This window comes from Oncorhynchus gorbuscha, unplaced genomic scaffold (genome assembly GCF_021184085.1).
Source record: "Oncorhynchus gorbuscha isolate QuinsamMale2020 ecotype Even-year unplaced genomic scaffold, OgorEven_v1.0 Un_scaffold_390, whole genome shotgun sequence".
NCBI lineage: Eukaryota > Metazoa > Chordata > Actinopteri > Salmoniformes > Salmonidae > Oncorhynchus > Oncorhynchus gorbuscha.
Window position 1 is genome coordinate 59,945 of NW_025745238.1, and position 19,075 is coordinate 79,019.

The 19,075-nt window shown below is 44.7% G+C and overlaps 1 protein-coding gene across 1 annotated transcript in view; it reads left to right on the forward strand.

Moving 5' to 3' along the window:
• Window positions 1-1,427, forward strand: part of elp4 (elongator acetyltransferase complex subunit 4) — a 53,712-nt gene extending 52,285 nt beyond the window's left edge. Inside the window, exon 9 of the mRNA XM_046333342.1 lies at window positions 1,007-1,427. Coding sequence (XP_046189298.1) covers window positions 1,007-1,280 — 274 coding nt within the window. The 3' untranslated portion in view covers window positions 1,281-1,427. The remainder of the gene's footprint in view (window positions 1-1,006) is intronic.
• Window positions 1,428-19,075: the final 17,648 nt, after the last annotated feature.

Genomic DNA, 19,075 nt, shown 5'->3' on the forward strand with positions numbered 1-19,075 from the left:
TGTAGCAGCAGTTCAGGGCTGCTCAAAGCATGCTGGGATGCCTGTCACAACGAATCAGGCGATAGGAAATCACCCAAGTGCACGGAGGAGAGAACTCACCATCCCCCTCTCTTTCTCCATCTATTCCCCTCATCCCCTCTCTCTCTCTCTCTCTCTCTCTCTCTCTCTCTCTCTCTCTCTCTCTCTCTCTCTCTCTCTCTCTCTCTCTCTCTCTCTCTCTCTCTCTCTCTCTCTCTCTCTCTCTCTCTCTCTCTCTCTCTTTCTCCCTCTTCTCTATCTTTTGTACCATCCCTGCCTCTGCTTTCCAGTTTTATGAAATGTCACTTTACGGAGGGAGGGAGAATTTCTTAAGGTCTCTTCCTATGAAAAGTGAACCTATTTAATCCTCTCGCCCACCACCCCTCCCATCTACAACATATTATGTATAGCAAGCCCTACAACACACACACACACACACACACACACACACACACACACACACACACACACACACACACACACACACACACACACACACACACACACACACACACACACACACACACACACACACACACACACACACACACACACACACACAGTCATTCCAGCCTGCCGGTCTTCCTTCCTGAAATAAGAACTCAATTAGTTTGTCCCCTGGAATAGAAGTCCCTGTTTATCTTGTTCTGCCTCATTACTTGAGTATAATCACAACATTTTGCCTGAGTGCTTCAAGTGCTGAATATTGCAGCTCCTGATTGGAAGGGAGGATAGAGTGAGGGAAGGAGAGAGGGAAACATGGAGGGCGAAGGAACCTGTCTCCTGAGCTCCCTCCTAATAGGTCTATGAGGGCCTGGCACATAACTGGCGATTACAACTCCTTTGGTGTGTGAGGGGTGCATCTCAATAGTCTATAGTGACTTCCTCTTCCCATGTCCATGCCTTCATCTGATCTGAAAATATAAGATAGGTTTAAGGAAGGTGGTGAATAATAACCTGTTCACAATCCACTTTGTTTCCACATCAGTGCAGAGAAAGGAAAGGAGACAATTGAGGAAGCCACTTTGACTATTGAGATGCACCCATGGATGATGTGTACTTTGTCCTTTATCCAAATTGGTTTCCTTCTGTCCTCTTCTCTCCCAGGTCTGCTAGATGTACGTCAGCTGCCCTATCTGAACTGCCTGGTGTGTGATCTGCCCGACAACAAGGACCTGGCCTTCAAACTCAAGAGGAAGCAGTTCACCATTGAGGTAGGCCTCTGCCACCACAACAACCCGCTTGAGCGTGTGGTTACGTAATCTAGCAAACAAACAAGTGTCATATCCTGTTATCTTTTCACACGCTTTCTCTCATACTCTTTCACACTCTTATCTTTCACACACACTGTCTTTCACACACGCTGTCTTTCACACACGCTGTCTTTCACACACGCTGTCTTTCACACACTCTGTCTTTAACACACGCTGTCTTTCACACACGCTGTCTTTCACACACACTGTCTTTCACACACGCTGTCTTTCACACACGCTGTCTTTCACACACTCTGTCTTTCACACACGCTGTCTTTCACACACGCTGTCTTTCACACACGCTGTCTTTCACACATGCTGTCTTTCAAATATACACATTCAGGCACATACTCATACACGCAGAGAAAAAGCACATTATCTCAACAGCCAAATCATATTATCATTTTAATGAAAGCGTTAACTTATTACAGATCTCCATTGAGAACAGAAGTAATGATTTATTTAAAACCTTCTGCATTTAATTTCTTCTGCATTCTTCCTGTCTACAGCATGGCTCACAGTAAGTGCTGATGGTTATTTTGAATTGTCTCTGGCGTTAGCCTCGCTTCACTAGTCTCTGTTAAAACCTCTTGAGTGTAAGGGGCAGTATTTTGATGTTTGGATGAAAAACGTACCCAAATTAAACTGCCTATTTCTCAGGGTCAGAATATAGAATATGCATATAATTGTCCGATTAGGATAGAAAACACTCTAAAGTTTCCAAAACTGTCAAAATATGGTCTGTGAGTATAACAGAACTGATATTGCAGGCGAAAACCTGAGGTAAATCAAACCAGGAAGTGGCCTCTATTTTGAAAGCTCCATGTTTCATAGCCTGCCTTCGCTCCATTTAAAGGGATATCAACCAGATTCCTTTCCCTATGGCTTCCCCATGGTGTGAACAGTCTTTAGACATAGTTTCAGGCTTTTATTTTGAAAAATGAGCGAGAAAAATGACATCGCGTTTTGTATGCGCAACAGCTTGGAGTATCCATTTTATCTCTCTCTCTCTCTCTCTCTGAAGAAGCTACATTCCTGGTTGATATATTATCGACTTTATATTGTAAAAACAACCTGAGGATTGATTATAAAAAACATTTGACATTTTTCTGCGAACATTACGGATACTATTTGGAAATTTCGTCTGCGATGTTGTGACCGCTCGAGCCTGTTGATTTCTGAACATAACGCACCAACCAAATTGAGGTATTTTGGATCTAAAAATAATCTTTATGGAACAAAAGCAACATTTATTGTGTAACTGGGAGTCTCGTGAGTGCAAACATCCGAAGATCATCAAAGGTAAGCAATTTAATTTATTGCTTTTCTGACTTTCGTGACCAATCTACTTGGCTGCTAGCTGTTTGTAATATTTTGTCTTCTGAGAGAGATGTGCTAACATAAACACTTGGTATGTTTTCGCCGAAAAGCTTTATTGAAATCAGACACGCCAGGTGGATTAAAAACAAGCTAAGCTCTGTTTTGCTATATTGCACTTGTGATTTCATGAAAATGAAATATTTTTAGTGCTTTAATTTGAATTTGGCGCTCTGCAATTCAGCGATGGTTGACGAAAATGATCCCGCTAACGGGATGGGTGCATCAAGAGGTTTGAACTTTCTCTAGCTGTCGGTTGGCAATGAGAAAGGTGAAACTATAGATACACCAGTGTTGTCACACCTACTGCCGAGCAACTTACTATGGACTTTTATCGACTTTTATCACGCCCCTATGACACCTACTTCCTGTTATTGTTGAGAACTTTAGTTACTATGGACTTTTATCACACCCCTATGACACCTACTTCCTGTTATTGTTAAGAACTTTTGTTACTATAGTATGGAATGTGTGGATAGTGCAGTGTATATGCCTGTACATATGATGAGATAATTATACCAGGGTCTGGCAGGTGTTAAGTTAAATCTTGGGACTGTCAAGCACTGTGATGGCTCTGTTTCCGCATTGGGACACACCTCCGTCACTCGACTGACCTAGTACAGAATCTGTCATTTTCACTCTCTATTGTAGATATTCAGTGTCCTGACTGAGCTCTCCTGACATTAAAGGTTTGACTATGCTAATTCAACCCTTCCCTGACCCTCTGGCTTCTCTAGCCAGCCCCTCCATTAAGGCCCTCTGTGTCTGTCTCCTCCCTCACTTTTCTCCCTCCTCAGACCCCCCCAATCCAAGTACTCAAGTGCAGCTGCCCTCCCCTCTTGCCCTTGCCTTTATCCGTCGCACACACACACACACACACACACACACACACACACACACACACACACACACACACACACACACACACACACACACACACACACACACACACACACACACACACACACACACACACACACACACACACACACACACACACACACACACACAGATTCACTCTCCTTCACTGTAATCCATCTCTGTGGCTCTTCTCTTCAGATGAAGGGCCTCTCCTCTGTCAAACTCATCATTGTCCCTCATTACTGTATCATTATCTTATTATGAACTTATCATACTCTGGCCTTGTAGTGGTTAATCAGGGAGTTATCGTCTCTGGTAGGAGGAGAGAGGGAGAGGAGGGACTTCCACTCTTTATACTTACCCTTTATCACCCCTCTACTCTTTATCACCCTCTCTCCTCCCTCTCTCCTCCCCTCAAACCTCCCTCTCTCTCACCCCCTCTTCCTCCTTTCTCTCCTCCCTTTCCTCCTCTCCTCTTCTCCCTCTGAAAAGCTGTCTCCAGTGTGGATTTATAAGGTCCATAAAAGTCAAGGTGGTTATTCTGAACGGCCTTTTAATTCCCCTCCTTAGTGGATCTGTATGTCTGCTGGGCTCCTCCCTGAGCCTCGGTGGGACTGGGTGATGTTGTACTGCTGCATACTGTCTGTGAGGGACAGGCTTTGTGTGGGATTGTCTTGGGAATGACAGGCAACACTCTTAATAAAAGTAACACATGGAGTAGAAAAGAGAGGGAGAGGAAAGAGGTCAAGTCAAACTGGCTACAACACATGTTGATATAAGCGAGTACACGATATGAAATGCCAATCAAATTCCCTGGTGGTGATCTGTATTGTGTGTGTGTGTGTGGAGTGAATTTCCAGAGTGTCTCTCATGACGTCACCAGTCGCCCATCAAACCAATCAAACATTTATTTAACCTTTATTTAAATAGGCAAGTCAGTTAAGAACAAATTCTTATTTACATTGATGGCCGACACCGGCCAAACTCGTACGACACTGGGACAATTGTGCGCCGCCCTATGGGACTCCCAATCACAGCCGGTTGTGATACAGCCTGGATCTCACATGCCAATCAGCCATTGTATCCCATTGTTACATAATGCTCTGCACTCTCTCAATGCTGTGATTGGTGCTTGGCATTCTGGGTAATGCATGGTGGGGGTGCGGCGGCCATTTCTGCTGAGTCACTGCCTCACCCCAGGTGTGTGCATGTCTGTGTTTACCTTTGCGTTCCGTCTGCGTGTCTCGGCGTGGCTGTGACCCGTTGGACAACAGTCCCAGAGGGATGTTGATTGGCATGTGAGATAGCGATGAGATTCCCTCCCAGCCCTGTGTGACGTCCCACACCAAGCCAACTAATCACTCCAGGACACGTCCGCCCCGGGCGGCAGCTCAGCCTCTTTCTCTACCTCTACCTGCATCTCTGTCTCTCTCTCTCTCTCTCTGTCACTCTCCTTCAACTATTCATCTGTCTATCTCTCTAGTGGTGTCTCTTTCTCTACCTCTACCTGCATCTCTGTCTCTAACACACACTCACAGGGAAAACACACTCACAGGGGGACACACACTCACACACACTTGTGGTGTGACACGCAGATACATATTTACGTACTGACACAGACAAAAACAAACACACCTACAAATAGTGTGCATTCTCGGTCATACTTTACTCATACTAGACACACGCTCACACACTTGTCAGTCATTCAGTTTCACAATGAAGGCTGCTCACCTCACCTGACGAAGCTCTGTAGAATGTGAGACTTACCCAATGAAGTCTCCTTACCCTGCTGTGACCCCTCAGACTGATGGATAACCCCCCCGGTGGGGTACTGGGGTGCCATGGCAGGGTAAGAGGTCAGGGATCAGCTGTAGTATGAGACTAGGGGATGTGTGTCAAATTAGTCCCCTCTTAGAGAGGTGAGACAGGCCGATCCTCTGTGATGTCTGTCTGTCAGTTAGGTGTGGAGGAGTAACAGTGGGAGAGCGTTTTTTAGTTTTAGTTTGGTTATTTTCCAGATCGTCTTTTGAGGACTAAAGAAGGAAGTGGGCGAGCGGACAGGATATGGGGAAGATTAAGGGGAAACCAGAGGAGAAATTGAAGTTGCGAAAGAAGAGGATGAAAGAGGAGGAAGATGTGGGTTCATGTCCAGGAATTGAAGATGAGAGGGCAGAAAGGGATGAGGGCGGAAGACAAGAGCAGAGAGGACAGAAAGGGATGAGGGTGGAAGACGAGAGCAGAGAGGACAGAAAGGGATGAGGGTGGAAGACCAGAGCAGAGAGGACAGAAAGGGATGAGGGTGGAAGACAAGAGCAGAGGACAGAAAGGGATGAGGGTGGAAGACAAGAGCAGAGAGGACAGAAAGGGATGAGGGTGGAAGACCAGAGCAGAGAGGACAGAAAGGGATGAGGGTGGAAGACAAGAGCAGAGAGGACAGAAAGGGATGAGGGTGGAAGACAAGAGCAGAGAGGACAGAAAGGGATGAGGGTGGAAGACAGGAGCAGAGAGGACAGAAAGGGATGAGGGTGGAAGACGAGAGCAGAGAGGACAGAAAGGGATGAGGGTGGAAGACTAGAGCAGAGAGGACAGAAAGGGATGAGGAGTAATAAGTGGTGATGAGAGGAAGCTGAAGATGAGACGGTGGACCCCAGAGGGGTGGGAGAGCAGGCTAATGTCTCAAGGCATGTCCTAAAAACGTCTTCAAGACAATGCCTTATTGGTCTACCCCCCACCAGAGTATGTGAGTGGCGTTTATCGTGGAGCGGTGCTTGCATACCACTCCGGCGCTCCACGTCCTTTCCAACCGCTCCTTACTCACAGGAAACCAACCTGACGCTCCAAATTGGCTCCATTAAAATCAGAGTTTAACCAACACCCATCTGTTGTGATGACTTGGACCTACCATTTAACCAACACCCATCTGTTGTGATGACTTGGACCTACCATTTAACCAACACCCATCTGTTGTGATGACTTGGACCTACCATTTAACCAACACCCATCTGTTGTGACGACTTGGACCTACCATTTAACCAACACCCATCTGTTGTGACGACTTGGACCTACCATTTAACCAACACCCATCTGTTGTGATGACTTGGACCTACCATTTAACCAACACCCATCTGTTGTGACGACTTGGACCTACCATTTAACCAACACCCATCTGTTGTGATGACTTGGACCTACCATTTAACCAACACCCATCTGTTGTGATGACTTGGACCTACCATTTAACCAACACCCATCTGTTGTGATGACTTGGACCTACCATTTAACCAACACCCATCTGTTGTGACGACTTGGACCTACCATTTAACCAACACCCATCTGTTGTGATGACTTGGACCTACCATTTAACCAACACCCATCTGTTGTGACGACTTGGACCTACCATTTAACCAACACCCATCTGTTGTGACGACTTGGACCTACCATTTAACCAACACCCATCTGTTGTGACGACTTGGACCTACCATTTAACCAACACCCATCTGTTGTGATGACTTGGACCTGCCATTTAACCAACACCCATCTGTTGTGACGACTTGGACCTACCATTTAACCAACACCCATCTGTTGTGAAGACTTGGACCTACCATTTAACCAACACCCATCTGTTGTGACGACTTGGACCTGCCATTTAACCAACACCCATCTGTTGTGACGACTTGGACCTGCCATTTAACCAACACCCATCTGTTGTGAAACAGACTTGGACCTACCATTTAACCAACACCCATCTGTTGTGACGACTTGGACCTACCATTTAACACAACACTCTAAATAGGTCACCCATCTGTTGTGACATGACTTGGACCTTCCATTTAACCAACACCCATCTGTTGTGAAACAGACACTGGACCATGCCATTTAACCAACACCCATATGTTGTTATATTAAACAGACACTGGACCTGTCCATTTAACCAACAAACCCATCTGTTGTATTAAACAGATATAAACACTCTAAATAGACTTGGACACTAAATAGGTCCATTTAACCAACACCCATCTGTTGTGATGACTTGGACCTACCATTTAACCAACACCCATCTGTTGTGATATTAAACAGATATAAACACTCTGGTTACATGTTATATTAAACAGCATATACCCATCTGTTGTGACAGCACTCTGGACCTAATTTAAACAACACCCATCTGGTTGTGATATTAAACAGCACACTTAAATAGGTCCATGTTATTTAAAACACATATCTGTTGTGAACACTTGGTCACATGTTACCATTTAACAGCAACAGTTGTGTTATATTAAACAGCATATAAACTTGGTCACCTGTTATATTAAACAGCATATAAACACCATCTGTTGTTATATTAATGGTCACATTTGTTTATTAAACAGCATATAAACACTCTAAATAGGTATTGAAACCAAACCATATTTGAATGATATAAACACTCTAAATAGTCACATGTTATATATAAACAATAAACAAAATAGGTCACTATATTAAACAGCATATAAACACTCTATCATTTCAAATAAACACTGGTTCACATGTCATATTAAACAGCATATAAACACTCTAAATAGGTCACATGTTATATTAAACAGCATATAAACACTCTAAATAGGTCACATGTTATATTAAACAGCATATAAACACTCTAAATAGGTCACATGTTATATTAAACAGCATATAAACACTCTAAATAGGTCACATGTTATATTAAACAGCATATAAACACTCTAAATAGGTCACATGTTATATTAAACAGCATATAAACACTCTAAATAGGTTACATGTTATATTAAACAGCATATAAACACTCTAAATAGGTCACATGTCATATTAAAACGATGATCAATGATGGCCTATTGAATAGATAATAAACCGAAAATGAACAAAACTTTTAAGAGATCTGATTTTGTGTTTATAAATACTTTGCTACAATGACACTTAGCTACCCACCTCCTTCCTTTCTGTTAGCATGTCCACGTAGTAAGTACACCATCATGCTTTTTGGATGAGTCTTTTCAGATTCCACAATGATTCTTTAGTTGTGGACACTACATCACCACACTCCCTCTCTTGCTCTTGGTCCTCATCTTTGTAAGTTAACCTTGTTTTAGCACCTGTGTGTTTTATCAGTATCTTAATGAAAATATTTAGTGAACTCCATGACAGTAGCTAAAGCAAGGGGCTGTAGCAGCACACAAGTAGACATCAAATGCATGCTGGGCCTGGGCATGCCTTGAGGAAGTGAGCACTAATGGCCGACGCTCCAGCCTTTGGGGAAACTCCCTCCACGCTCCAGTCAAATTGGGCACGCTCTGCTCCTTGCTCTGCTCCGCTCACATGCTCTGCCCCCTACCCCTCTACCCCCGCCCCCCTGTAGAAGGCTGTGGGTGTCGAGGGAGGAGTGTTAATGGACATATGTGAAGAGCGGAGCTGAGCGATGGGGAAGGAGAAGAGGGGGGTGAGGTGGAAGCAGAGAGGAGCTGTTAAGTGATTTTGAGGTCAGGTCTAATTAAAATGAGGGCTCCTCAGAGGCTCTAAACAGAGAGAGGGAGGGAGACTTAGTGAATGTTTGAGTTTGTTTGTATTCCATGTCTGAGTACCCATCTGTGTGTTTCTATGCATGTGTGTTAAGTTATGCATGGTGGTAGTAGTAAAGCTCCCATTGAGGAGAGCTGAGCCTGATAGACTGTACTGTAGAACTGGGTCATTCAATATTGACTCTAATAGAGTACACTCAGTATGACATTCACAGTAAAATGTATTCCTGCCAAGACACAGGAAGTAAATAAAACACCAACTAGGTTTCCATCCAATTGATGACTCATTTTCATGCAGATATTCTAAAAATCTGCATAAAAACAATTTGGGCATTTTCCCACGAGGTGTTTCCATCAAATGAACTTGTTGCAGATAAAAGGCTGTGCAGAATGACGTAGTGCACATAAAATGTACTTTATCGCCCAAGTTTTCATCTACCGAGTAACATTCTAAAGTTCAATGCATTTCCATCCATTTTGAACTCTACGGATAGTTTTGTCACAAACTGTTGTGTTAAATAGTAAATGTACCCACTCTGGACTTGGCACAAGCCTCTAGCCAGCAGATACAGTTTGGGTAGGCTAGTCTACCTGATGAGATTATTCTGGATAATAGCGACAATATTTGTATTCGTCAATCGGCAGTCAAGCATTGATCATCATGTCACCAGAATAAGACTCTTGACATGTATTGAAAAGGAGTATCAAGATCATTGTGCTCTTTCACCAGCCTGTGAATTTCATCTGTAGCCTAATAAACTGCATGGTTTCCCCAGACGTAATGGGAGGACCACACACACCATATAGTCGTGTGACTCCATGTTTACTTCGATATTTTTTATTTTTATTTTTTATTTAACCAGGCAAGTCAGTTAAGAACATATTCTTATTTTCAATGATGGCCTGGGAACAGTGGGTTCCTTGTCAGCTCGGGGGTTTGAACTCGCAACCTTCCGGTTACTAGTCCAACGTATGATGGTCATTGTATCAATATTTGCCCATAAAGGCGTTACCTACCACCGCCATTCCTCGCATAATTAATTTCGCAGACACAAAAAGATCCCACCATGTCGAACGAACAAATTCTCTGTCTGCATTTATAAAATTATACCGAACCTTCCTGTTTCGATCACAGCTGTCGTGGTTTGATTTTATATACGTGATGATTTTACATCAAATCTATCTAAAGCTACAATACCCTAACATGAAAACACAATGACTCGTCACATTTCCAATACATCTGCCAAAGGAACTACAGCCTGTCTTGGGAGTCACAATCAGATAGGAACGGACTCCTTGAAAAAGAATCCACATAAATAATTCATACTCTTCCTCTACCTCGAAGCACACAGGCCCTGTTGTGTTTTGGGCGCGGTGTGTAGGTGAGTCCGTGGCACGCGACCGGACCTCTTCGCGATCATACTCTTCCTCTACCTCGAAGCACACAGGCCCTGTTGTGTTTTGGGCGAGGTGTGTAGGTGAGTCCGTGGCACGCGACCGGACCTCTTCGCGATCATACTCTTCCTCTACCTCGAAGCACACAGGCCCTGTTGTGTTTTGGGCGCGGTGTGTAGGTGAGTCCGTGGCACGCGATCGGACCTCTTCGCGATCATACTCTTCCTCTACCTCGAAGCACACAGGCCCTGTTGTGTTTTGGGCGCGGTGTGTAGGTGAGTCCGTGGCACGCGACCGGACCTCTTCGCGATCATACTCTTCCTCTACCTCGAAGCACACAGGCCCTGTTGTGTTTTGGGCGCGGTGTGTATGTGAGTCCGTGGCACGCGACCGGACCTCTTCGCGATCATACTCTTCCTCTACCTCGAAGCATACAGGCCCTGTTGTGTTTTGGGCGCGGTGTGTAGGTGAGTCCGTGGCACGCGACCGGACCTCTTCGCGATCATACTCTTCCTCTACCTCGAAGCACACAGGCCCTGTTGTGTTTTGGGCGAGGTGTGTAGGTGAGTCTGTGGCACGCGACCGGACCTCTTCGCGATCATACTCTTCCTCTACCTTGAAGCACACAGGCCCTGTTGTGTTTGGGCGAGGTGTGTAGGTGAGTCCGTGGCACACAGGCCCTGTTGTGTTTTGGGCGACCGGGCACCTCTTCGCGATCATACTCTTCCTCTACCTCGAAGCACACAGGCCCTGTTGTGTTTGGGCGAGGTGTGTAGGTGAGTCCGTGGCACGCGACCGGACCTCTTCGCGATCATACTCTTCCTCTACCTCGAAGCACACAGGCCCTGTTGTGTTTTGGGCGAGGTGTGTAGGTGAGTCCGTGGCACGCAACCGGACCCCTCAGCTGAATACTTACCAATTGGATGTATGTTATGAATATTCCCCCATCTGCTTTTATGATGCGGTAGGTTTTTATATACAGTATTCTGATATACAGTGCATTCGAAAAGTATTCAGACCCTTTCCCTTTTTCCACATTTTGTTACGTTACAGCTTTATTATAAAATTGATTAAATAACAAAATATTTCAACATCAATCTCCACACAATACCCCATAATGACAAAGCAAAAAACAGTTTTTTAGACATTTTTGCAAATGTATTAACAATAAAAACCTTATTTACGTAAGTATTCAGACCCTTTACTATGATACTCAAAACTGAGCTCAGGTGCATCCTGTTTCCATTGATCATCCTTGTGATGTTTCTACAACTTGATTGGAGTCCAGCTGTGGTAAATTCAATTGATTGGACATGATTTGGGTAGAGACACACCTGTCTATATAAGGTCCCACAGTTGACAGTGCATGTCGGAGCAAAAACCAAGCCATGAGGTCGAAGGGATTGTCTGTAGAGCTTCGAGACAGGATTGTGTCGAGGCACAGATCTGGGAAAGGGTAACAACATATTTATGCAGCATTAAAGGTCCCCAAGAACAAAGTGGCCTCCATCATTCTTAAACGGAAGAAGTTTGGAACCACCAAGATTCTTCCTAGAGCTGGCCGCCCGGCCAAACGGGGCAATCGGGGGAGAAGGGCCTTGGTCAGGGAGGTGATCAAGAACCCAATGGTCACTCTGACAAAGCTCCTAGGTTTCGTCTGTGGAGATGGGAGAACCTTCCAGAAGGACAACCATCTCTGCAGTACTCCACCAATCAGGCCTTTATGGTAGAGTGGCCAGACGGAAGCCACTCGTCAGTAATAGGCAGGACAGCTCGCTTGGAGTTTGCCAAAAGGCACCTAAAGGACTCTGACCATGAGAAACAAGATTCTCTGGTCTAATGAAACCAAGATGGAACTCTTTGGCCTGAATGCCAAGCGTCACTTCTGGAGGAAACCTGGCACCATCCCTACGGTGAAGCATGGTGGTGGCAGCATCGTGCTGTGGGGATGTTTTTCAGTGGCGGGGACTAGGAGACTAGTCAGGACCTGTTTTTGCTTTGTCATTATGGGGTATTGTGTGTCGATGATAAAATTGTTATAATAAAGTTGTAACATAACAAAAAAAGTGGTCTGAATACTTTCTGAATGCAGTGTGTATGTATGTGTGTAATATCTATCTGTGTATGTACATGTATATGAGGTTTTTATGTACAGTATTCTGCCATTGTGTTTGCATGAGAGAGACTGTGCCTTACAGGGTTTAGGTAAGACTGTGTAAGAGTGTCTATATGTAACACTTCCTGAGTAGCATGTAATGTGTCTGCTGACTAGGACAGTAAGGTGAAATGGCCATCAGCTCTAAGTCCTCTGCTAAGTGGGTGAGTCTTTGGAATCCCAACATTCCAGGAAGTCAGTATGGATGGAGGCCTCTAATTGGCCAAAAACACATTAGATGTACATGATTGATATTTTGATTATGGATAGACTGATGGGGAGGGGGAGGGTTGTTGATGCTGTCAGGGAACATTTTAATGTTTAGTGATCAGAGATGACATTGGGTAGAACACAACTCTTTTATCTACAGGACCAGTCAAAAGTTTGGACACACCTACTCATTAAATGTTTTTTCTTAATTTTTACTATTTTCTACATTGTATAATAATAGTGAAGATATCAAAACTATGAAATAACACATGGAATCATGTAGTAAACAAAAAACTGTCAAACAAATCCAAATATGTTACATATTAGATTTTTCAAAGTATCCATCCTTTACCTTGATGACAGCTGGTTGAGAGGGTGCAAAGCTGTCATCAAGGCAAAGGGTGGCTACTTTGAAGAATCTCAAATATAAAATATATTTTGATTTGTTTAACACTTTTTGTGGTTACTACATGATTCCCTATGTGTTATTTAATAGTTTTGATGTCTTCACTATTATTCTACAATGTAGAAAATAGTTTTTCTTTTAAAGACTTGAGTAGGTGTCCAAACTTTTGGATGGTACTGTACATCACTTACCGTCTTCCCCCGACATGGGAGCAACAGTATTAGTGTTTGTAGTAGTTGTAATCTAGGCCAGTCAAACTCCAGAAAGAGGATGAGACAGGAATGTTGCCAGACATGCTACCCTACATCCAGCCTCCAACACAAAACAACCTTCTCACGAGCAGCAGATATGAAAAGAAGATGGTGGGATAATAACCTAGTAAGACGTATGTGCTGCCCTCCTGCCAGACTGTGTAAGGCTGTGCTCTGCCTGAGCTGCCCTGGAAGTGAAGCTGTTGCAGTGGGGAGCAGTGAACCCTTAACAGGGCGCGTATAGCGCTCACCATTCATTACATTATACTGGGTTGGCCCGGCCAGACTCGATTCAGACCAGATTAAACAATCATAGCGATCTTCAACTCGGATTATGATGAGAGTACAAGTACAACAACCAGGGAGGGGTGGATGGTTGATTGGGGTGGGGTTGTGTGTGTGTGGTGTAGTGATGCTGGGACACAGGGGATGCTGGGAGACAGGGGATGAGGCTATCTCATAAACACCCCTAAATTAGCATAATGGTAGTGACTAGTAGCTACTGTAGAACCCTGCTGGTGCTTTTAGATTGTGTCTATGTGTCTTTGGGATATGGAAAGGTTTATTACTATTTTCTAAGGCTTAAAACAAAATTAAACACTTTTTTTAGTTTTCAAATTGGCCCTTCTCTCTGCAACTCTTCCCTGAGTCATTAGTGTACAAGAGAAAGTAGTGCACTATGCTGTCAACTCTTCCCTGAGTCATTAGTGTACAAGAGAAAGTAGTGCACTATGTTGTCAACTCTTCCCTGGGTCATTAGTGTACAAGAGAAAGTAGTGCACTATGTTGTCAACTCTTCCCTGGGTCATTAGTGTTCAAGAGAAAGTAGTGCACTATGTTGTCAACTCTTCCCTGGGTCATTAGTGTTCAAGAGAAAGTAGTGCACTATGTTGTCAACTCTTCCCTGGGTCATTAGTGTTCAAGAGAAATGTTGTCAACTCTTCCCTGGGTCATTAGCACTATGTTGTCAACTCTTCCCTGGGTCATTAGTGTTCAAGAGAAAGTAGTGCACTATGTTGTCAACTCTTCCCTGGGTCATTAGTGTTGAAGAGAAAGTAGTGCACTATGTTGTCAACTCTTCCCTGGGTCATTAGTGTTGAAGAGAAAGTAGTGCACTATGTTGTCAACTATTCCCTGGGTCATTAGTATACAAGAGAAAGTAGTGCACTATGTTTTCTGTCAATATACCTGTTAAAATAACGATTCATATGTTTTTTTCCCCCAAGTTCTGTTTATTTTCCATAATTATGTTTTCTCAGTTTTATTTTTCCTGGTTTTAGATTTGTTTGGTTTTTCACTTTCAAAATTACAATTGTTCATAGAGAAACAACTAAATGTGATGTTCTGAGTCCATGTGAATAATTACATCACATCTGAAGACCTTTATTATTTTTTAGGTCTGGAAGAAAACAAACATTTTTATGGTGTAATACCCCTTTAATCGCACCTCTGGCCCTTTTAAATGCGCATCTATAGAGTGAGGAATGTGAGTCTAATGTGATGGTTCTGTACTGCTGCTGCTCATTCCATGGCAAAGTCTACTTCCTCATGATCTACTTCTGCCAGGTAAGCCTGCTTTGCAGTTAACATTTAATTGAGACAGTTTTGGGGGAAGTATTTCTGTCAACCCACAAGATGGTTGTCACATCAACAGGCTACACACGGAGTGATGGACAAGCACGCGCACCACCCAGACAGACGGGCAATTTTTCTCAAAATTGATTGGCAAATATTGTTCGGTTTGGCTTTTTAAGTCAATAGTGGCTAAACAGGCTTGGATAATGTCATTGTTGCGTTGATTAGATAGTAGCTGGGAGCTTTTATTTATAACAATTTGCAGTGGAACATGTGAAAATTGCATGTACTTTTAGAGTTGTTTGGTGAGCGACTCATATGTGGGTCACCTGTTGCGGTCCCCTGGTCTATGGTCTGCTGGGTAACGTGGGCTGTTATGTCTCTTAGGGTCCCCTGGTCTATGGTCTGCTGGGTAACGTGGGTCTGCTGGGTAACGTGGGTCTGCTGGGTAACTTGGGCTGTTATGTGTCTCTTAGGGTCCCCTGGTCTGGGCTGTTAGGGTCCCCTGGTCTATGGTCTGCTGGGTAACGCGGGCTGTTATGTCTCTTAGGGTCCCTTGGTCTATGGTCTGCTGGGTAACGTGGGCTGTTATGTCTCTTAGGGTCCCCTGGTCTATGGTCTGCTGGGTAACGTGGGTCTGCTGGGTAACGTGGGCTGTTATGTCTCTTAGGGTCCCCTGGTCTATGGTCTGCTGGGTAACGTGGGTCTGCTGGGTAACGTGGGCTGTTACGTCTCTTCTATGGTCTGCTGGACTGCTGGGTAACGTGGGCTGTTAAGGGTCTGGACTTCCAATTTAGAATATGACCAAACCAATGAATCCATCTATTACAACTGGAGTAAGTTACGTTGTCTGTGTTTTTAACTTGTGCCTAATTAACACGTTAGCGGAGAGAATGGAACTTGCCAAAAGGTGACCCCCCCCCACCCCTGTGCCCGCCCCCTAAGAGGAAAGGAGAAATTGTCATCATGGGCACAAACGGCCGAAGTCGGAGCGGTTCAAAGGTGGAATGTTGATCTCTGCTTCTGCCCTAGAAATAACTTTCCCACACTCTCACTGCTCCGTGTCCTGGGGGGGTCAGGTGTGTGTGTGTGTGTGTGTGTGTGTGTGTGTGTGTGTGTGTGTGTGTGTGTGTGTGTGTGTGTGTGTGTGTGTGTGTGTGTGTGTGTGTGTGTGCGTGCGTGTGTTTGCGTGTGTGTGTGAATACAGAGGTTTCTGTTTAGTTTGGTCGTATTCAGCTGGCCGGCAAAAATGTGGCTAAAATAACGTCTAGTTTGGAAACTTCATAACAGAGCTTTGAGCCTGCTTTGTCTTTAGCTGACTGAAGGATTGGAGGACAGTGTGACTCATCTCCTCAGCCAAAGGAGAGCTGGACTTGGATAGGCTAATTCCGGGCAGACACTACACTACTTTTAAAATTCTAAAATTGCTGAGCCTCTCACATTAAACAACCGTCGTTCCTGTAGTTTTTTTGTCTTGCCAACATAGTGGTGGGCACTAAATGATGTGGCACGGATGTGTCACACACTACAAGATTCTTCACTTGACCACGAGCTGTGGCTCAAAGCCTCATAAACATTTTCAGTCAGACATTCACGCTTGCCATAAAGAGTTGAAAAATCTAGCCAATACATTTTGAATTGAATAACATTGCGTGTAAAGAGCTTGTCAGAGCTGTAGCGATTTGACATTATGGCAAGTACAAACCCATTCTAGTAGTAGTCATCGCTCCTGCTCGAGAGTACACATTCTGGGTGATGCGATACTCACTGGCTTCTTCTCTGGCAAGCTCTCATTGGCTATTGCTGATCACCGTTCTCAAAACTTGTCGTAACACATCACACTACTGGAGCATTGCGGGTTTTGTGGCGACAAAATCAATGGTTTGAAATGATTGGGATGTCTGGGAGTGCTTAAAGACGGGATCGGTAGCCCTCAGATTGAGTCTCTGTCCCGCTAACATTAAATGAGCGTCGGTGACTGCCGCGAACCCGTGTCGGCAACGACATAGGGATGTTGTCTCTAATCTCAAAAACATGTCTGGGACCGCTACATCAAGGCCCAAATCGTGTTGTGGACACCAGGTTTAACTCGCACACAAAAATAATAAATACTAGAGTAAAACTTTACCTCAGGAAATGTTGATAGCTACTATAAACACAGTTATTATTATACTTCAATATAAACATGTATAGTTTCAATGAGACAGATTGCATTCCATCCTGTATTGTATTGCATCATCAATACCTCAGTACTATCGCTATCCAATGAGGCCCAGTCAATGCCACAATGTGCTGGCCTCATTGGCTAAAGAAACCCAGCTGGTCCATTGTTTCATTGTCTCCCAGAAAGAGAAGTGAAAGAGACCACAGAGACATTGCTGTCTGCTTAATCATGACACTCTCTTAACCCCTACCAGGCTCAATACGCTTGGCTGTAGGAAGGTCTATTTAGAAAGAACTTCTCTTAACATCTTAGATGAGTTGGCTGTATAAAACAGTGCTCATTGACTGTGATTGAACAGGCAGACGGACTGTTGACCAGAACGTGTTAGTGGCTGTGAATTTTATGGCACTCTGTCTCCCCGTCTCCGAGGTCACAGGTGGCCATTGAAAGGGCCAGAGCAGATGATGGGGCACAGTTAGGACACCACTAGATGAGCCCTGAATGGACTTTAATTACAGACACTATATTATTCAGATAGAACGAGACAGCCCCCTAAACTTCAAAAGGAGAGGGGAGGGGTTCTTTTTGGGGGGGGGTTGCAGTGGTGCAGTGATCTCCAATGTGTGTCCCTTAGACAAACTATCCTTTTGTCCCACATGAGAGTGAGTGATGATGAGTGACAGGATGTTAGTCCTGGGCCGAGGGGAGGACAGTGTGCTGGAGTAGAGGACTGGAGCTTCACACACATGAACAGCACAACCAGGTCAGTAGAGGACTGGAGCTTCACACACATGAACAGCACAACCAGGTCAGTGGAGGACTGGAGCTTCACACACATCTGGAGCTTCACACACATGAACAGCACAACCAGGTCAGTAGAGGACTGGAGCTTCACACACATGAACAGCACAACCAGGTAGTGGAGGACTGGAGCTTCACACACATGAACAGCACAACCAGGTCAGTGGAGGACTGGAGCTTCACACACATGAACAGCACAACCAGGTCAGTGGAGGACTGGAGCTTCACATACATGAACAGCACAACCAGATCAGTGGAGGACTGGAGCTTCACATACATGAACAGCACAACCAGGTCAGTGGAGGACTGGAGCTTCACATGACATGAACAGCACAACCAGGTCAGTTGAACAGCACAACCAGGTCAGTGAGGACTGAGCTTCTCACAACCAGGTCAGTGACTGGAGCTTCACACACATGAACAGCACAACCAGGTCAGTAGAGGACTGGAGCTTCACACACATGAACAGCACAACCAGGTCAGTAGAGGACTGGAGCTTCACACACATGAACAGCACAACCAGGTCAGTGAGGACTGGAGCTTCACACACATGAACAGCACAACCAGGTCAGTAGAGGACTGGAGCACACATGAACAGCACAACCAGGTCAGTGGAGGACTGGAGCTTCACATACATGAACAGCACAACCAGGTCAGTGGAGGACTGGAGCTTCACATACATGAACAGTACAACCAGGTCAGTAGAGGACTGGAGCTTCACACACATGAACAGCACAACCAGGTCAGTAGAGGACTGGAGCTTCACATACATGAACAGCACAACCAGGTCAGTAGAGGACTGGAGCTTCACATACATGAACAGCACAACCAGGTCAGTAGAGGACTGGAGCTTCACATACATGAACAGGTCAGTAGAGGACTGGAGCTTCACATACATGAACAGCACAACCAGGTCAGTAGAGGACTGGAGCTTCACATACATGAACAGCACAACCAGGTCAGTGGAGGACTGGAGCTTCACACACATGAACAGCACAACCAGGTCAGTAGAGGACTGGAGCTTCACACACATGAACAGCACAACCAGGTCAGTAGAGGACTGGAGCTTCACACACATGAACAG